This window comes from Ahaetulla prasina, chromosome 4, assembly GCF_028640845.1.
Source record: "Ahaetulla prasina isolate Xishuangbanna chromosome 4, ASM2864084v1, whole genome shotgun sequence".
Lineage (NCBI taxonomy): Eukaryota > Metazoa > Chordata > Lepidosauria > Squamata > Colubridae > Ahaetulla > Ahaetulla prasina.
This window is the reverse complement of record NC_080542.1, coordinates 47,825,031-47,846,570: the sequence shown is the minus strand read 5'-3', so window position 1 is coordinate 47,846,570 and position 21,540 is coordinate 47,825,031. Positions and strand designations below refer to the sequence as shown.

Genomic DNA, 21,540 nt, shown 5'->3' with positions numbered 1-21,540 from the left:
ACAGGTTTTGAATGGAGCAGTGGTGATGTCTTTATTGTTACTGCATCAACTACGTCCAGCTGAGAGCTACTCCTTCAGGGTCCCATGGCAGCTGGTATAACCAGGTTTTTTTTCCTGAATGCCAGAAGAAAAGGGGCAGCTCTCACTTCCAGTGGCAAGAAATTCCAAAGGACAGAGGTCAAGGCAGAAAAGACTCTTCTCCTAGACTCCAGCAGCCAAAATTTCTTGGCTTATGGGACTTGCAGTAGGCCTCTTCTGCCAGAATGAATAGGGCAGATCGATCCCATTGGGAAAAGATGGTTCCTCAGGTATCCTGGATCCATGCTATAGCGGACTTTAAATTCAATACTTTGAATTGGACCTGGAAGCTGACAGGTTTAATTTAATTTAATTTTAGCAACAACATTATTAGATTGGGAAATTTGAGAACTTCCCTGTTTCAAAAAATTGTTGTTCTTTCTGTTCTCCCTCCAACAGAATATGTCAAAAACTTTCTCTCGCTGTGACTTAATGGAAAATCTCCTTCAGAGCAGCTGCACAAAAGATTACATAGAATATCCAGTCAGCAAGACCTTCATACTGGAGGCCAGACCTCTCAGTGCCAAAGGATCAGGGAGTGACATCACCCAAATGACTCCACAGAAGATTGAACTCTACCTGCGTCCAGGTAAAACCAGATACACTACTTGATTTATCCACAGAAAGCCTTACCATCTATAGAGAAACAGTAAGAAACAGAGAAGAAAGCATCTACATAAAGCATCACTTGAACTGATAATGCTGCAAACATGGTCCAATAGTCTGAGACAATATGATGATAGCTTGATAGTTTTAGAGCTCACCTATGATAGCTTCAGAGCTATGTTGACTTGACTATTAGCTGTCTATTCAGAATGGACATGTTACCTTCTGGCAATGGTAGTCAAATTTTGAGATCTTGTGGGCATATTGGGAATCTGAGGACAAACTGCAGCTACTGTTCACAAAATGGCCACCATTTTGGACATGTCCAATCTTTCAACCTTCATTTACTAGAAAGGCCTACTACCCTTTAGCTTTTGGGATCAAAAAGTAGGTTTAAACAAGCTTGTTTTTGTTGTTGTTGTTGTTGTTTTTGTTGTTGTTAAGAATGTGTACACATTTCCTGGCAAAGCATTTGGCAGCAGTCACCCATTATTTTTATTTTTCATAAATATAAGGCCTATCTGATGTTTAGAACCATTCTTGGAAATAAATATTGCTGCCTTGTCTTGTTATGTTTTTTTTTTACTTGTGATTATATATTTGAATATTGTAAGCCACCTAAAATCATCTGGAGTGGATGACTGTAATCAGAAATAATAATGTGAATTTGTACTATTTCATATCAACTTATCACTTATTGGTTTTTATTAAAATGTAAAGATCTTGGCTGAAGCAAGCAGTCAACAATGACCAGAAGAGATGTCTACAGATGTACTTGTGTTTGGTCATCACATTACTTTGCTATGATTTGGAATATTGATCTCAAACGACCATATCTCATATCAATCAGGGGGAAAAGAATGGTGTATGTTTGGATTAGTTTATGATAGCATGGGTTTGTAATAATGTGACTTAGTAAATAAAACATTTGGAAAGAATAGGCTAGGTTGAAATCTTTGGAAAAACATCCCTCATCTTTAGTCCTTCAGTCCTTATCCAATTTTGCTATTTCAGATGACTCCCAAACTTTCTCAATACAAGTGCGCCAGGTGGAAGATTATCCCGTGGACATCTACTATCTAATGGATTTGTCTAACTCCATGAAGGATGACCTCCGTAATATCCAGAACTTAGGTACCAATCTTGCCATGGAAATGCGCAAAGTGACCAGCAACCTGAGGATTGGCTTTGGAGCTTTTGTGGACAAACCTCTGTCTCCTTACATGTACATTTCTCCTCCAGAGGCCATTAAAAACCCATGCTATGAGTAAGTTCTCTAGTCAGAAGAAACATTGATGAGTGTATCTTTGTTAAACAAGCCTGAATTCACCAGCTGCAACGGAGGTTAGCTCCCATCACCTTCTGCCAACTTGTCCAAAAATCGGAGATGAAGGGTGTTGCAGCCTAGAAGCATCTCAAACATCTCAGATCCCCTATCTCTAAAGCTAAAATTTATAATCTGTAGTTCTAAAGATCGCTAAATGTGTATTCCTAGTCCCTCTTTACCTTAAATATGTGCAGCAGAATGAAATATTTCTTTCTTAATATCAGGTAAAATCTAGGGAAATTCATGAGTTTTATTTCATTTTATTTTATACATTTGTATAGCTGCCCATCTTAACAAGTAACCCTAGGCAGCAACAAAAAAATCAAATAAAAAAAAACAATTACAACCACAAATCCAAAATTAAAAAGCAGCCAAGGAAAACATTATTATCTATACAGCTAAGGGATGAATTCCTTCACACACTCAGGAATCTAGATCCAGGCACAGAACCAGATATTCAGAGCCTTATGAAAAGCCAGGAGGGTTGGGGCTTTCTTGTCTCCAGTCGGAAAAGGTTTCATAAGATGGACATCTTCTGGACCTTATCAACCAACATTCCTTAGCCAATGGGATCCAAAGCATTCCCATCCTGCCAGACTGGATCAGACGGACAGAAATAACAAGGATGAGATGATCCCTCAAGTAACCCAGCCTCAAACGTTGAAGGGCTGTAAAAATGTCAACCAGCCCAGAGGTTGTATTCAGCAGGTTCTGATCAGTTCAGAACCTTGAGTAGTTCGGAGAACTGGTAAATACCACCTTTGACTGGCCCCGCCCCCATCTATTCTCTGCCTCGCAACTCCCAGCTGATCGGGAGGGAATGGAGATTTTACAGTATCCTTCCCCTGCCATGCCCACCAAGCCACACCCACAGAACCGATAGTAAAAAAAAATTGAATCCCACTACTGAACCAGCCTCTTTAGTTATACCTGGAACAACACTGGCTCACCAAGTAGTGGTGTTATATAGTCGAAGTAATTCTAAAAGTACGTAAGTAGTAGTTGGGTTCTTCCTTAGCTATTTCAACTACTTATTTTTGATTTTCATGGAAATAAACAGCTAATGTAACTAATGAGGGCACTACCGTGTGTTTTTGGGAACTACTGTGGCAGAGGGGAAGAGCTAGGTTAAGGACCCTTTAATTGAGTTCAGGAGAAATTGATTGGGTTGTTTAACTGGGAGGGAGTATAACATGAGGCCAGTGGCTGTGCTAAATTCTGTGGACTTCCTTGGGTTTTCAGTTTCCTGTTCCCTTTTCTAACCTTGACATGCTATTTTTTTAGCTTGAAACCACCAAATGATCACTGCCTACCAATGTTTGGTTACAAGCATGTCCTAGCTCTCACAGATGAGGTCAAGCGTTTCAATGAGGAGGTGAAGAAACAAAGCGTGTCTAAGAATCGAGATGCACCTGAAGGAGGATTTGATGCCATCATCCAAGCAGTTGTCTGTGATGTAAGAGGCAATCTCTATTATGGGGGATTCAAGCTTCTCAAAAAATCATTGGTGGCTCAAAAAAGCATTGGTGCCAATTCAGTGGGCAAAGATATGTGGGTTGGATTCCCCTTTGGGGACCAGAGACATTTTGTCTCCTAAATATTGGTCAACTCTATGTTTTCAGAAGTCAGCCATACTTAAGTTGTCATATATAGTCATTGAAGGGATAAGAAGGAGCATCCCCAAGCTCAAGAGTCAATTAGTCTGCCTGCCTTTAAACACTTTTACCTCCTTTTCTCTCTCTCAAATATGAGAATGGGTGACCTGTTGGATGAGTTTTTTCTTCTTTTTTCTCTCACTATTAGAATAGAATAGAATAGAATAGAATAGAATAGAATAGAATAGAATAGAATAGAATAGAATAGAATAGAATAGAAAAGAAACAGAAACCTTGGAGGTCTTCTAGTCAACCCCCCTACTCAAGCAGGAGAACCTATACTATTTCAGATAAGTGGCTGTCTAGTTTCTTCCTAAAAACCACCAGTGATGGTGTGTCCATGATTTCTGAAGGCAAAATATTCCACTGGTTAATTATCCTCACTGTTAGGAAGTTTCTCCTTAATTGCAGGTTGCTTCTCTCTTTGGTTAGTTTCCAACCATTATTTCTTGTCCTGCCCTATGGTGTTTTGTAGAATAATTTGAACCCCTCTTCTTTGTGGTAGCCCTTCAAATATTGGAATACTGCTATCATGTCACCCCTAATTCTTCTTTTCTTTAGACTGTCACTAGCTAAACCCAAATCCTGCAGCCGTTCTTCATATGTTTTAGTCTCCAGGCCTTTGATCATCTTAGATGCTCCTCTCTGATACTTTTTCCAAGGTCTCAACATCTTTTTTGTAGTATGGTGACCAAAATTGGTTGCAGCATTCCAGGTGTGGCCTTACTAGGGTTTTATAAAGTGGTACTAGTAATATGTATCTATGTTGCTATTTTGCATTGTAACTTTTTACATTATTATATGATTCTTACTGATTTTTACAATTGACTCTAATAATGATTTTTTTTTAAAAAAGGCATGAGTCAGACCCATACACCACTTCTTTTCCACCATTAATATTTCAGTCTTAAATGGTTAACTAATTTCCTCGGATTGGTGCTGGGAATATCTTTGTGGACCTCTTTATGAGGTTTTGTTTTTGTTTTGAACATATCATGGAATTATTTTCTTACAGGACAAAATCGGCTGGAGACCTGATGCTTCCCACTTGTTGGTCTTCACTACAGATGCCAAGACACACATTGCTTTAGATGGGAGACTGGCTGGAATTGTAATACCCAATGATGGGAAGTGCCACATGAACAGCAATAACTATTATGAAGCTTCCACCACACTGGTGAGGATATTTCATTTCATAGCCACAGGATTGGAATTAATATAGCTACAAAAATTGTTCCATTATAGCAGATGATAGACTTGGCTGGAATTCCATAACTTTAGGTTTACTTCCTCTATGTTATCAAAGTTAAAAGTTAGTTTAGCCTTCCCTAGCCTGGTCTCCTCCAGATAAACTCGACTTCAAGTGCAGGAATTTTCAGTCAATGAGGCTATCTGTATACTAATCACTAGCACTATGAACAATTATGTAACTCCATGTTTGTCCATGTGCTTACTCCTGTTAAAAATGGGGCTTTTGCCGTGTTGATTTAACTTTCAGCCGAACTATCTCAACTTTCAGATAGAGTCATCTTCTTGATGAGTGAGGCAGCATATAAATTAGATAGGTAGGTAGGTAGGTAGGTAGGTAGGTAGGTAGGTAGGTAGGTAGGTAGGTAGGTAGATAGATAGGTAGATAGATAGGTAGATAGATAGATAGATAGATAGATAGATGGATGGATGGATGGATGGATGGATGGATGGATGGATGGATGGATAGATAGATAGATAGATAGACAGACAGACAGAGACAGACAGACAGACAGACAGACAGACAGACAGACAGACAGACAGACGGGATGGATGGATGGATGGATGGAATAGATTGATGGGTGGGTGGGTGGATAGGTGGGTGGGATAGATAGATAGATAGATAGATAGATAGATAGATAGATAGATAGATAGACAGACAGACAGACAGACAGACAGACAGGATGGATGGATGGATAGATGGATGGATGGGATAGATTGATGGGTGGATAGGTGGGTGGGATAGATAGATAGATAGATAAATAGATAGATAGATAGATAGATAGATAGATAGATAGATACATCCCGGTACAGTCAGTTAAATCCGCGGCTGACCATCGGTGGCGAGTCACTGGCCCCGATGGAGAGGGTGCGCAACTTAGGCGTCCTCCTGGATGAACGGCTGTCTCTAGAAGATCATTTGACGGCCGTCTCCAGGAGAGCGTTCTACCAGGTTCGCCTGGTGCGCCAGTTGCGCCCCTTTCTGGACCGGGAGGCCCTATGCACGGTCACCACGCCCGTGACGCCTCGCCTGGATTACTGCAACGCCTCACATGGGGCTCCCTTGAAGGGCATCCGAGGCTACAGTTAGTCCAGAATGCGGCTGCGCTGGTGATAGATGGAGCCCTCGTGGCTCCCGTGATAACACCCATCCTGCGAGGCTGCACTGGCTACCTGTGGCCTTCCGGTGCGCTCAAGGTTTTGGTGACCACCTTTAAAGCGCCCATGGCATAGGGCCGGGTTATCTACGGGACCGCCTACTGCGACCAGATACCTCTCACCGACCCGTGCGCTCTCACAGGAGGGACTCCTCAGGGTGCCGCCAGCTAGGCAGTGTTGCCTGGCGACGCCCAGGAAGGGCCTTCTGTGGGGGCTCCCGCCTCTGGAACGAGCTCCCCAGGACTCCGCCAACTTCCGGACCTTCAACCTTCCGTCATGAGCTCAAGACACATTTATTCATCTGTGCAGGACTGGCTTAGATTTTAATTTTATAGGGTTTTAAATTGATTTTAATATTTATATTTCTATTTTTAATGATAGGGCACTGGAATAAGTTTTTTAAAGATTATTTTAATTTTGTACACTGATGTTTTATATGCCTGTGAACCGCCCTGAGTCCTTTGGGAGATAGGGCGGTATATAAATTTAAATAATAAATAAATAAATAAATAAATAAATAGATAGATAGATAGATAGATAGATAGATAGATAGATAGATAGATAGATAGATAGACAGACAGACAGAGACAGAAAGACAGATAGACAGACGGGATGGATGGATGGATGGATGGATGGATGGATGGATGGGATAGATTGATGGGTGGGTGGGTGGATAGGTGGGTGGGATAGATAGATAGATAGATAGATAGATAGATAGATAGATAGATAGATAGATAGATAGATAGATAGATAGATAGATAGATAGATAGATATAGATAGACAGACAGAGACAGACAGACAGACAGACAGGATGGATGGATGGATGGATGGGATAATTGATGGGTGGGTGGGTGGATAGACAGGTGGGACAGATAGACAGACAGACAGACAGACAGACTGGATGGATGGATGGATGGATGGATGGATGGATGGATGGATGGATGGATGGATGGGATAGATTGATGGGTGGGTGGGTGGATAGGTGGGTGGGATAGATAAATAGATAGACAGACAGACAGACAGTCAGACAGACAGTCAGACAGAGATGATAGATAGATAGGTATTTTCTTATTCAGTAAAGTTCTGCTGTTCCTCCTTCATTAGCTAACCCAAAATACCAGTACTTGCTGCTTTAGCATTTTTCCCCTCCCAGTGATGATAAAGAAAAATTGGTCTTTGGGCATTCAGAAGGACAACAGCATTACTGAAGGACAGGAAGATGAATAGAAGGATGACTTAGGTAACCAGTGGGATTTTGTAATCTGAAAGAAAAAAATATATAAACCCCAGAATTTTCCCAATGCTTTTGTTTTTCTTAGATTCTCTGCACCAAAAAAGGAGAATATGTGTAGCTTGGGGTTGAAATGAGTGGTCCTTGGTCCTTTCTGGGCTTCATTGTTTTCTTGCAAATGTTTTATTACCCAAACTAGGAAACATCATCCGTGCTGGTAAAGAGTGGGGTTTGCTCCTAGTTTATATTCTATTGGTTTGCTCTGACAGAGCAAAAGCCATTAGTATAAAATATAAACTGATAGCAAACCCCACTCCTTACTATCACTGATGATGTTACTTAATTAGGGTAATGAAATGTCCACAAGAAAACAACCAAGCTCAAGACTGCATTAAAGACAGCTAGATACTCTGTTTAAAATGAGATGCTGGTCCAGTGCTGGCCTAGGATGTCAGCAAATTCTGAATAATGTTAACAGTCTGAAGCTTTTTTCTGGGAGGTATATAGTGTACAGAGATATACTGCACCCTCAATGATAATCCTGTAATTGAGACCAGACCATTCGTTGTCCTGTGAAGAAATCAGGCTTTGTCCTAACTTTAATAATGTTCTCAAGAGCAATAATTTCTGGAATAAATTGCATTTTTACACTCATTTGGGAGAAAGTAAAGGTGGTGTGCCTAAAATCTATGCTGGATGTAGTCTTATTTACTTTCTGCTCCTGATAATTCTTCCCAATGACTTTGCTCTCCAACATCTTCATTCCTATAGCACCATTCTAGATTGTCTGTCTTGTTCACAATAAAAGGCGACTGTAGATTGCCTCAAGAGGTCATGAGATCTTCAGTTTTAGCATGATGATAGGTTTACTGTAAATGTCTTGAAGATTTGGAAGAAAGGTGAGATGCCAATGTTTTAATTTGGTACAGTACATAAAATATCTAGTATATTATATCTATGTTATATAATATCTAGCATATTTCTATATAATATATAATATTATATCTATATTATATAATATCTAGCATATTTCTATGTTCAACCAATTCCAAGATGTGGTTTTTGTCCTATGCAGTGATATGGAAGCAGATTACTTATTTGACTCTCTTGATTTTTCTTCCCCAGGATTACCCATCCCTTGGTCTGTTGACAGATAAACTCTCACAGAAAAACATTAACTTGATTTTTGCAGTGACTCAGAACATAGTTGGTCTTTACCAGGTAAGAAGAAACATTGATACACATTATGGTTAGGGGATATTGTGGGACTGGAAAGTCAAAACAAGAAAAAGTTTGTCTAGATGTTGGATTGCTGTTTCCTTTTTTGCTGTCCTTTATTAGAAAAAAGAAATCAAAGGACTATACAAGCGATAGGAAGAGGGTAGTGCTGGGTCCCTTTTAAAACTTTTGTAAAAAATCAGTCTAACATAGAAAAACTGTATTCCAATTTTCTTAGCTTTTTTTTTTTAATTTACATTTATATCCCGCCCTTCTCCGAAGACTCAGGGCGGCTTACAGTGTATAAGGCAATAGTCTCATTCTATTTGTATATTTACAAAGTCAACTTATTGCCCCCCCAACAATCTGGGTCCTCATTTTACCTACCTTATAAAGGATGGAAGGCTGAGTCAACCTTGGGCCGGGCTTGAACCTGCAGTAATTGCAGGCTGTTGTGTTCTAATAGCAGGCTTCTAACAGCCTGAGCTATTACGGCTTATAACAGGCTTATAACAGCCTGAGCTTGTATTTGTCCATTTAAGGGAAATCTCTGCTGTTTTCTTTGCAGAACTACAGCGAGCTGCTCCCAGGCACTACTGTAGGGACCTTGTCAAGGGACTCAAGCAATGTTTTACAGCTCATTTTGGATTCCTATGGGGTGAGTCCATGAATAGGAATGTCTAAAAGTTTCACTGGGTTTTTGTCAAGGTTTGTCTGACACTGGACGCAAAAGGTAACTTCTGTAAATGTTAAAATACCAAACTGGTGGGGGCAGGGGTAAAAATGCCTATGGGGTAGGAGCACAACTATATAATTGAAACCCTGTGTATTTAATGAGTATTGTAATTGTGACATAGGTGAGAAAGAATGTAACTTTGCTCCCATGGTGACAGATTCCATTTTGACTTTTTTGACTTCATCCAAATATGTTCTTATCCATAACTAGATATTTAAAGCAACAGCGTCTACTTCCCAGCCTTCTGCTTGACTGACATTTGTCACGTACCAAAGATATAACACTGAGCCTTCTAATTTAGGGGATGAATGGAGATACAAATAGGGAGTTAATTTCTAACTCTAATAATTTTATTTAGAATTTAGACTTTTTAAAAAAAAGAAAAGCCAGATAACATAATTGATAAATCACTGCACTTGAGGGGTTTTTTTTGCATTGTCCTCCCCATGCATTTTCTCTTCCTGTATTGTGGCTTTCTCAAATTTATTTGCTAAAATAAAATTATGTTACCAATATATCTGATATGGACAATAAAGTCTTGTTGGACTGTTTTCCTTCAACTTAAAACTTCAGGCATTGCCTTCTTTTGAGTGTGGCAGTAGGATAGACATACATTTATGTAGACAGATCTGAATCTAAATAGCATAAAACCCCAGTTTCACATTAAAGCTTTCATAGCAAAGTTGTCCTTTGTATTTCTTATCTTTTCTATTAGCATTGAATCTATCTCCTGTTTTGGAAGGTGTCTTTGAATCCATTTGGACTCCTGGCAATCGCCTGGCATGTCTATGCAGTTTTCTTGGCAAGATTTCAGAAGTAGTTTGCCATTGCCTTCTTCCTAGGTTGAGAGAGAGAGTGTGTGTGTGACTGGTACAAGATCACCCAGCTGGCTTTGTGCCTATAGCAGGACTAGAACTCACCATTTCCCAAGTTCTAGCTGATGTCTTAACCACTATATCAAACTAGCTTTTTTGTTTTATGCTGACTGACTCACTGGACAGTTCTTTTTAATAGTTAAGATTCCTATCCATGGTGGTCAGCTGATAGATATTTACAGAAATCTACATTAGGAACTTTATGGCTGAGCAATCCGATCCTTGATTTCATAAGAACACAGAACCATTTAGGTAATGAATCCAATCCCTACTTAGTACAGGAATTCAAAGCATCCTGAGCAGATAACTAGCAATCTATTTCAACATATCTAGTAAGAGCAATCCAGCACGTCTTTGGATAATTGGTTCCATGCTGAACTATTTTTATTGGTAGAAAGATTTTCCTTACATTCAGATATAATCTGCATCCCGGGTAATATAAATCTATTATTCATTGTTCTATGCTCTGAGCAGACTTTTCAATAATCTTCTTTGAAATCCTTTAAGGTCTTTGAAGAATGTTATCATATATTTCCTCAGCCTTCTTGTCTCAAGGTTATACATACCCATTTAGTTCCATATCTTTTCATGAGACTTAGTTCTTAGACCCCTGACAATCACTCGGTGCTTTTCACTTCATCTGTTCTAGGTTGTCTGAATCATAAGGCTCTGCTATTAGCCACAATGGCCACAAAATGATAACATATGCATCATGACATCATTGAGCAAAGGAGACATAATGTGATTGTGTCGGTCATGTTATTCTCTCTGACTGCAAGTAGGTGTCATGTCATTTGTCATTTGACTTTCCTTGTCCCATATGCTACCTATTCATCCCCCTGGTCTCAATCCCTCTTCATCTATTCAGAATGGAACACTGTATTGAGGGTCTGATTGTCATAGGTTAAGGGAAAGCTATTGTCTTCTGTAATTTGGAAACACTCCTTCTGCTAATGTAGCCTTAAACTGCAGTTGCCTTTTTTTTTTCAGCAATGTTACATTGCTGACACATTTTCAGTGTGTAAACAACTTCTATTCCAAGATGTTTTTCACTGAACCAAAATAGTAGTTGAATAGCTCTGCCTTTTCTTTGCTATTTGTTAACATTTTGCCATCTTTACAGAGCAGCTGTTGCACTAATTCTTTTCTTGTGAGCATATCGAAGAAGCTCTTTTTGTTATTCTTAGCATCCTTTGCCAACATCCTGCTGAGCTTTAATCTCCCCAAGTCCATGTCTACAGTTCTGGGCTACTTAGATGCCCCTCTTGTTTTCCATTATTTACCATACCAGGCTTATTCTACTGTCCCCAATATTTTTCTCACTGGAATTGTTACTGTCGTATTTTAGAAACTCCCATCCATATTTAATTGCTTTTCCCATTAGCTCCCCCTGCCATGGAATGATATTAAAAAAAATTTGTAGACTTAAGCTCAATTGAACCACTCTTCCCAACTGATCTACATCAACGCTAACTAATTTAGGTAGTTAGGAGATATTGGAACCATGATTTTAAAAAAGAGAGAGAGAGAGAGAGAGTTGGAGCCTGTGCTTAAATTGGGAAGACTAGTTGGGTTTTTAGTTGAGGTCCACAACTAGATGGAGGCTGATTTTATCTTTCTGTCCTTCCTCAGAAAATCCGTTCCAAGGTTGAATTAGAAGTCCGTAATCTCCCAGAGGAATTGTCCCTCTCATTTAATGCCACTTGCCTTGATAATGAAGTCATTCCTGGAGTTAAATCTTGTGTTGGACTCAAGATCGGCGATACGGTGAGTTATGGGTGCACCATATTAAGGCAGAAATAATTTTAGAAAGTTGCAATTAAAGGTACAATTAAGATGGTGATTTCCCATCACTTTTAAGAGGAATGTCATACCCTACTACCAGTATTGCAAACATGCTATAGGGTTAAATATTAGCCCCACAAGAAACATTTATTGTAAGCTTTTCTTCAAGGTATTTAAAGGAACATTTCCTGACTAGAATATACATCTTTCCATTATCAAGCTGGGTTTCTGTCTCTGTTTCCTGAGTTACCAATCTGGAAACGACCACTTGATATCAGTCCTATTTTAGCAAATGTCTGCTTGAAAAAGGGGCCATCATTGTTTTAAAGAGCTCAGCTACGATGAACCTGAATTAATTTTAATTAAATTTGGAAGCATAAATTCCTGCAATGAATAGGTAGATTTTCTGGTCAAAAAGCTGTTCCTTTTTTAAGTTGCTCTCTGCATTGTAGCAAAAAAAAAAAAAAAATCAATACAAAATTTGTGTTTTTTAGTATCTGCATCCAGGCAGCAAATGCGTCACTCTAATGTACTGCTATAACAAGAAGCACCACTTCAGGCACACAAAATAACCAACCACAAGGAAGAAGCAAAAAATAGAGATAAGTGCCAAGGAATCATGGGTCAAAAAGACCTCAATTATAGGACAGTACATTTTTTTTATTGCAACAATTACAATAAACCTGCTTTCTTCCTTCTTTATGAACAACCTGTTTGTAAAGAACCAATAACACTTTGACATTTCTGAAGTTTTGCAAGAAGACACACAAGGCAACTTTTTAAACCCAGATATTTGAGAGGAGCACAATTAGACCCACAATGTATTTATTTCTGGAAAGGTTGTGCACAAAATGAATCTCGAATCTGGGAAATTCAAAACATACTTCGAATATTTGTGAGAGCTCATCCTCACATATTCCTAGTTGCAGTACAAAATTCAGGCTTAGGAACCATTTTTATGTTCAAATGTTCAAAACATTGCCTTCAATTCTTCTCCTTCACACTCATGGCAGCTTAAAGTAACATGTAGCTATTTTAGCTTTAAAGCAATTTCTCTCTTCTCCTGACACAATAGTTATTGGAGAGAGAATGTAGAGTGCCTCATTGGCAATGAGTTGGGAATGCACCAATGGCCACCTGTGATTTGCCTAGCTCCTATTGGCTACTTTAAGTTGCCTTCTATGCAGTAGTACTGCCCTCCATGGCCGTTTTGGCATGGGCAGCCAAATAATCTATTTCCACAAAGATTCCTCTCTGTGTAATGGTCAAAGCTAAAACAAATAAGCATTTGTTATTTGAATGAGCTACATGAACCTTAGATTCTTAGACACGTTCTCGCCTCTTCCCAGGGTGAATGCACATTTTAAGAATCCAACCTCTTCCCGTTGGAGAGGTTGAATTATATTAGAGAAAAGACATTCACTTGTGTCAGTAGCATCTTAAGTTTCTCCTTTACGATGCGGCTTTTGCCTTGGTAGATCTGTGAGACACAAAGCGAGAGAAAAAGATTGCATGAAGAGAAAATGCTTTTTTGGAAATTCAGAAATTCTGTACATTGTCTCTGTCTGAACTATGCTTGGCAAGGATGGCAGTAGCAGAAAGTGGCTATTGAAGAAGAAAAGCAACGATTTCATGTTACCCAGCACACATAATATAGTGACAATCAAGGCCCTTCTCTCAGTCTTCATATCCTGGTCATTTCCCCCATGGATTACTGCAAAGCATTCTACATGGGACTGATACTTGAAGAACATCTAGAGGCTGCAGCTGGTGCAGAATATGGGCACACTTACAATTTTGCACATTCTGAAGATTGTGCCTATAATTCCTCTGCTGTATGTGCTACATTGAGTGCCAGTTTGGTTCCAGGTCCAATTACAAATATTGATTTAAAGCCCTTCATGGGACCAGATTACTTGAGAAACTATGTTGTCCCAGTTACATTGATCTATCCCACCCAGGCAGGCAGGGAAAGTATGTATGGGCAGTGCTGATTAAATAATTTCAATTGGCAACATCTAAGAAGAAAGCCTTCTCTGCCCTCTAGAACATCATTCCTCTCAACGTAAGATCTGCCCCCACCTCTTGGCCTTCTGAAAAGGCCTTAAAACTTGGCTCTGCTGATGGAAATGCTAGTGCAGGGGTCTGCAAACTTGGCTCTTTTAAGACTTGTGGACTTCAACTCCCAGAGTTCCTCAGCCAGCAAAGGTGGCTCAGGAACTCTGGGAGTTGAAGTCCACAAGTCTTAAAAGAGCCAAGTTTGCAGACCTCTATGCTAGTGGATTAAGAAGAAGATTCATCTCTACCCTATTCTGTACTGGTTCCTACCTTAACTAATTTTTGTTAAGTTAAATTTTAATATTTATCACGTTGTAAACTATCCAGAATTGCTTGATAGTGAGCAGTACGGTATATACATTTAATTAATTAATATCTTGCTCCCAGAAATGAGGTTCTCCCCCACCTCTTTTGGAAGAACATGGTGACTTTGGTTCTGTCAATTGATGCAAGAACTAAAGAATAGCAGGCAAACTAGGGGTCGGTTGCTGACCTGAGGATGCTCCCTCCACCTTTTAACTAAGTTAAACAAAGCTTTTTAAACTCTGTTTTATGTTCTTTACTCAATTTTAATATTGCTTTTAATTAAGTCATTTTAATTGGCTTTATGGTTTGTATTTGTAAACAACCCAGAGTCACTTGGATAGTAAGATGGGTGGTGTCTAAATTTTATAATGAAATTACAAAATAAAATAAATCAATGGTTACTAAAGGAATAGAAATACTTAATGTAAGTAAATAAGACTTACTTTTTTTGTTTTAGTTTTTTGCGGTCCACTACATAACTAACCTTGCACTTAAGATAGTTTCCTCATTATCTCAGCCCAGCTTATTTATGATTTTGGAGACCAATTTAGGGGAAAAAATGAAAAAGAAGTTGAAAAGGATTTGAGGAAGGGATGCGAAGATGAACAACAGTTGAACATCTTTCTTCCATCCACAAATTTTCCTCCTGAAATTAATGAGTATATCTTCCCCTTTTTATTAGTAATAGCAGGGGTGAAATTCAGTCGGTTCTCTCTGGCTTGGGCGAACTAGTAGTGGCTGTTGCGGGAGGCTCCGCCCACCCGCACGGAGGTCATGACATCGCTTTTTTGCAACATTTTAAGCCTCTGCGCATGCTCAGAAGGTTTTGTGCATGTGTGGATGATGGTGCATGCAAGCGAAGCAAGCGAGCGCATGGCATGCACACATTTGCAAACCGGTAGGGAAGGTTAGTGAATTTCACCCTTGAGTAATAAATTAATTAAAGGCAAACCTAGGAAGATATCCATAGTTTTCTTTGCAATCGTGTGGAATTGGTTTCTCAAGATTTTGTTGTTGTTTCTGAAACTTTACTGCACAGCCTGCAGCCCTGGATTTTTTGTTAGTGGTTTCTCATTAAGATACTTTGCAGGTTTAATCCTGCGCAGATCATCCAAGCTGATATGTTCTATTGCCTGCTGCAGGTACATTAGCATTACGACAAAACTATCCCTGTGCTGATTTTGGAACCAGTAACTCTATCCAAACAATTATACATTATTCTGAACGGTTTGTCTCTCTCTTTCTCTGTGTATAGATCAGGGGTGAAATCTAAAAATTTTCCCTACCGGTTCTGTGGGCATGGCTTAATTGGTGGGTGTGGCTTGGTGGTCAGATGATTGGGTGGGCATGGCCAATAACAATAAATAATAAAAATAATAAACAAAGTATACAACAAAACAATAAGAGGTACCAAAACCCAACTTTCATACTTTACACACACACAACACAATACAACACAACTGACTCACACACAATGTAAAAGCAGCTGCACTTCACTCAAAATGGCCCCTGCAAGAAGCAGGAACCTCACACAGCCACAAAAAGCTCAAAAACCAACTTTCACACTTTACACACACACAACACAACACAACACAACACAACTGACTCTCTCTCTCATACACAAAATGCCACATACAGCTTTGTGAGATTTTGTGTGTTTGTATAGTTAGAGTGAAACACTACAGAAACACACCAAATCTCAGAAAGCTGCACAAATATTTTATTTTATTATTTTATTTTATTTATATTTTTTAGATCAGGGGTCTCCAACCTTTGTAACTTTAAGGTTTGTGGACTTCAATTCCCAGAGTTCCTCAGCCAGCAAAGCAGACAAATTGAGTTGCTGACTAAGATGGATTTCAGGCAGGCAGCTTCAGTTGCTAGCTGATGCAACTGATGTAAAGCATGGCTTTCCCAGCCGGAAAGGAGCAGTATAAGGTAAGTGCTTCATCGCAGCCCAGAACCTCTTAAAAGAAGGTTTTCTACAAGCTCTTCAGCTGAAGAGCTTATAGAAAACATGTTTTTTAAGGTTCTGGTGATGAGGAACTCAGCTGGGATCACCCGAGGAGCCTTTTAAAACTTTTTTTTTACAACCTCTTCGGCCAAAGAGGTTGTTAAAAAAAAAGTTTTAAAAGGGTTCTGATGATCTGAGCGGGATCCTCAAAGGCTTTTTTTTTTTAACTTTTAAAGGTATGTTTTCGGCTGAAGAAAAACTGCTTTTAAAAGTTTAAAAAAACCCTCTGATGATGGTGCAGCTCAGCAGAGGCAGGGGGCGGGGCCACGGATTTTTGCTACCAGTTCTCCAAACCACCCGCCACCATTGCTACTGGATCGGGCGAGCCGGTCCAAACCGAAGCATTTCACCCCTAGTATAGATCTAAACTGAATGTGACATATTTAGGATATTTCCTTATCCTGAGTAATTCTTCCTCTTAAACCTCTTCCCAGGTGAGCTTCAGCATTGAAGCGAAGGTCCGCGGTTGCCCAAAGGACCGGCAGACCTCTTTCACCATTAAGCCAGTGGGCTTTGAAGACAGCCTGACAGTTCTGTTGAACTTTAACTGTGACTGTGCTTGCCAGACGTTCGCCGAACCTTATAGCAAGATCTGTAACAATGGGAATGGCACCTTTGAATGTGGGATGTGCCGTTGCCACCCAGGCCGGCTGGGTTCCTTCTGCGAGTGCTCTGAGGAAGAATATGGCCCATCCCAGCAGGACAATTGCAGTCCTGGTCAGGGGCAACCACTTTGCAACCAGCGGGGAGAATGCATCTGTGGCCAATGTGTTTGCTACAGCAGTGACTTTGGTAGGATATCGGGCAAATACTGTGAGTGTGATGACTTTTCCTGTGTTCGCTTCAAAGGGGAACTATGCTCAGGTGAGTGGCATCATCCTGAGGAAATGGGATGGGCTTCTAAGAACTGTACATATCTGCAAAAAAGAATGATTTTTCCCAGTCCTCTTTCTGTCTTAAAAAAACGCTAGAATGTTTAAATGCAACAGTAATAGGTAGTCCTCGAGCCCAAAATTTATGTTGTTAAGTAAGATGTTTGTTAAGTGAGTTTTGCCTCATTTTTATGACCTTTCTTGCTATATTTCTTAAGTGAATCACTGCAGTTGGTAAGTTAGCAACCTGGTTGTTAAGTAAATCTGGCTTTCCCACTGACTTGCTTGTCAGAAAGTCACACGACTTTGGGACACAGCAACGGTCATAAATATGAACCAGTTGCCAAACTTCTGAATTTTGATCACATGATCATGGAGATGCTGCAATGGTCATAACTGAAAAACAGTCACAAGTCAATTTTTTCAGTGATGTTGTAACTTCGAAAGGTCACTAAACAAAGTCAAGGACTACCTGTATAATCTTTAAATATAACAATTTAACAATTTATATTTAAAGGTAAGATAAGATAAACAGAAAAAAGGCAAAGAGCAAAGAAAGAAAATATCATGATTTCCAACTTTCTTTCTGTTGGGTTGTTCCGTGATTCCTCTTTATAACCCTCTTCACCTACAGACAGGGCCTCTGGTGGCTCAGCAGACTAAGTCTGTCTGTTATTAACAGAGCTGCTTGCAATTACTGCAAGTCCAAGTCCCACCAGGCCCAAGGTTGACTCAGCCTTCCATCCTTTATAAGGTAGGTAAAATGAGGACCCAGATTGTTGGGGGCAATAAAAAGCTGACTTTGTATATAATATACAAATAGATGAAGACTATTGCTTAACACTGTGTAAGCCGCCCTGAGTCTTCGGAGAAGGGCGGGATATAAATTCAAATAATAATAATAAAAAGACAGACAGAAAGGGAGGGAGGGAGTGGTGGGATTCAGCCAGTTCGCACCACTTCGGGAGAACCAGTTGCTAAATTTCTGAGCAGTTTGGCAAACTGGTTGTTGGAAGAAATCATTAGGGCAGAGAACCGATTGTTAAATTACTTGAATCCCACCACGGGAGGAAGGGATGGAGGGAGGGAGGAAGGAAGGAGGCTTTGTAAAGTTCTTCTGATTAGAACTGACAGCGAAAAAAACATGCATTTGTTTATACTGTGGGAAGCTGCAGTGTTCTCAAAACACACCTGCAAAAATGTAAATTCTTTAGAAAACACTTCATAATTAATAATCATAAATAGGATCAAAAATATCTGCAAGGAGGTCAAAAGGGGGCACATAACAAAAAACATGTTGTGCTATCACAATGCATTCTTTTTGTATGTACATCATGACATTACACACATGTGTGTAGGGGTAAGGAATATTTAGTATTTGGTACATCTTTCCAATACCTAGGCTTTAAACATCTTTATTAAGGAATGGCAGTCTCTCACAGCATCCTCAGCAACTCGCATAACCAATTCATAACAACGGCTGAGAGGGATAATTCAACAACATTTGGAGAACTAAAGTGCCTCATTTCTGGGGTATATTTCAGGTGTTTTATGACATAATCATATGTGGTTTGAAAAATAATAGAAGACGCTATCTTTTTATTTCTCTATTTTTGTCTAGGCTGTGAGCAAGTGCAGGAGTGTAAATTTATCACAGATTATTCATTCGCCTTCTAGCTAAAGGATAACTCAGATATTTAATTATCATTGGGATTGTAAACATACAGATGCGAAGTTATTTATGTTTCCAGAGCAAGTTGGAATAACTATAAACACATATAATTTGTCAAACTTGTGCTTTACTAAATTGAGAAAGAACTGAAAAATCTGTTCCTTAAGAAAGAATTAAATCACAACTTTGGTATAGTAGGAATAAGCAAAAAGCATTTGTGTTTGTATGCCTGTAAAAGCAAGCTAAAACTTGCTGCTTAAGAAAAAAAAACAGTTAAACACTGTTTCCTACAATATAACCATTAACTTGGTGATCCAGATAGGACTCAATTTGCTTTCATGAAAGAGGGGGAAAGTGTTAGAAGCAGCTATCTGTTTGGAACTCATGACTGCTTTGTGTGTGTGACTCAGTGTTAAAGGAAACAATTGCTGTAATTTGATTATAAGAAGTGGAGGGATTGTACATGCTTGTGTCTAGAACAACAACTCATTCTATTCCATGGAAGTTTCTGTATGTGCTATAAAATACAACTATTCTGCAATGTGGGATATCAGGATGTTCCTCAAACATTGCTAAAACAGGCTGGCCAGGTATACATCACACAATTTAATCACTCTGGTTCTCTCCCCTCCCCCCCCCGAAACTTATTGTACTGTTATTTTTCTGTTAAGTCTGTTCAGTGGCTACCAGAACAGTTAGAATTGATCTGGGCTGCAAAGCCTCATTTGGGCCTAATTTTCCACTTGAGGAATACAGCCATGGCTGCTTCTGCTTAATAATAAACAGCCAGGACACAGCTAGAAGGCACAGTTTTGTACAGAGTAAACTCAGGATTGCAACTTGGTACTACAAAGGGAAGGAAGGTACTTGCTTTTCTCAAGAACTTTTTGTGCAACCATTTCTAACTTGCTCTGAGAAGGATGCTAAGGGGCACTAATTGTCTTAAAAATATGATCAAAAATGATTGTGGGATTCTTAATGCTCTTGGAGCTTGGTTGTTTTCCTGCAGATGTTTCCTTATCAAACTACGTAACATCAGAAATACTAGTGGGGAGTGGAGTTTGCTCAAAACTGAATGTGAATTCTGAATGGTTTTGCCATATCCCTTAGTGGCCCTGTATACTTTTAAGAGCAATCTGTCGTCCAGATGAAGATGTTCCTCAACAAGGAACTGGGAAAGATTTCCCTACCATATTACATTTCTTTGTGACATGAGACTTTAATTAATCTTGTGTATGAGAGCAAGTCAAGTGAAATGGCTTGCAAATCTGATTCTGAGGTGTGGAGTTTAGCAGGAAAATCCAAAATCTAATCGGACATCAGTAACTGTTCCAAGAACCATTTCTATTTTTGCTATTCTACTTTCCAACCCTTCCCTTCAATATCTTTTGATGAAGCTGTTGTCTCTTGGTATATTCCAGACAAGTAATTATTTCTTAGCTATGTGACAAACTCACAAACTGTTCCTAATATTATATACATTTTCCTGGTACTGCTAGAGATTTTGTTCCACCCAGCTCACTCATTCAGCTCATTTTCCCCATGATTCACTGGAATTTCTCATTGACTAATCTTCATTATTATTCGTCCTCTGCAGAGGGGTCTGTTGTCTGTTTGTCTGGCTGCCTGCCTGTCTGTCTGTCTGCCTCTCCCTCCCTCCCTCCCTCAGTTCATGAATTTGTATTAGTAGGTAGGTCAATCCTATAGAAAAAAATACTTCCACTGATTATTTTCATGGCAGCTTTTCGTAGAGGCCTCTAAGCTTTCCTCTCATAATGCAATAATGTTCCGATTCTAATGACTTTACAGCTTCAGTAGTTTCAAAGGGTCAGTGCACAGCTGAACAAAGTATATGCAAGGGCAAGTCCTAGTTATTTGGCTACTATTAAGAGCAGACACTTCACTGCCTTTAGCTTTCCTTATCCTAGAGCAGTCTGCTGGCTGATGAATTCTGGGACTTGAAGTCCCCACATTTTAAAATTGCTGAGCAGATTCAGAAACACTCTTCTAGAGACACAATTTTGCACTATCTACAATGGTTAAATTAACAATTATATTTCAATCTTTCTGAGATGGTAACAGAGATGTTAAAATAAGTGATCCTGCTGTACCATTACAGACGTTTTAGTGGGTAGAAGCTGGTGAGTTTCAAATGAGATATGCAAAAAGGTCTCCCTTAAATACTTGAGAATCTGACTTTTCAAACTTTTCGTGTTCTTAATTAATTGTGTGTGTGTATATAAATATACATACATACATAGATACATACATACAAACACACATACACACACACACATACACACATGCAATACTGCATCCTGAGATATGACTCAGCCCTACCTGTATGCATAAAATGAGGAGTTGGTGAAATATCAGAAGTCTTTCTCCAAAGCCCTGGGAAACTTGTTTAGACCTGCTTGGAATGTCTGAAGGGAATCCTGACAGGCTTTGAAGCCAATCTTTGGAAGAAGCCTTTGGAGTTTTTTGGAGAAAATAGGGAGAAATTGTCTATAATAAAGTAATAAAAGTAAGAAACTTTTCCGGTTACTAACATTTGTATGACAAAAAAGGATCAGAAAATAAGATCAGGTCAATGATCTCCAGAAAGTATGTTATTCTGTTTAACTTTTATATTTGTTTTCCATGTGATTGAGGAGAGAGATTGGGAAGTAGAAAGGAACTGACTCCTTTAATGCTAAAA

The 21,540-nt window shown here is 39.3% G+C and overlaps 1 protein-coding gene across 3 annotated transcripts in view; it reads left to right on the top strand.

Annotated features, from left to right (window-relative positions):
- ITGB3 (integrin subunit beta 3) overlaps nucleotides 1–21,540 on the top strand; it is a 91,855-nt gene that overhangs the window by 49,162 nt on the left and 21,153 nt on the right. For 2 of the 3 annotated variants that reach the window (XM_058182089.1, XM_058182087.1), the window contains 8 exons: nucleotides 478–667; nucleotides 1,699–1,951; nucleotides 3,296–3,467; nucleotides 4,682–4,843; nucleotides 8,429–8,524; nucleotides 9,090–9,179; nucleotides 11,765–11,899; nucleotides 16,730–17,159. In XM_058182089.1, coding sequence (XP_058038072.1) covers nucleotides 481–667; nucleotides 1,699–1,951; nucleotides 3,296–3,467; nucleotides 4,682–4,843; nucleotides 8,429–8,524; nucleotides 9,090–9,179; nucleotides 11,765–11,899; nucleotides 16,730–17,159 — 1,525 coding nt within the window. In that variant the 5' untranslated portion in view covers nucleotides 478–480. The remainder of the gene's footprint in view (nucleotides 1–477; nucleotides 668–1,698; nucleotides 1,952–3,295; nucleotides 3,468–4,681; nucleotides 4,844–8,428; nucleotides 8,525–9,089; nucleotides 9,180–11,764; nucleotides 11,900–16,729; nucleotides 17,160–21,540) is intronic. The other variant, XM_058182088.1, reaches the window with a different exon arrangement.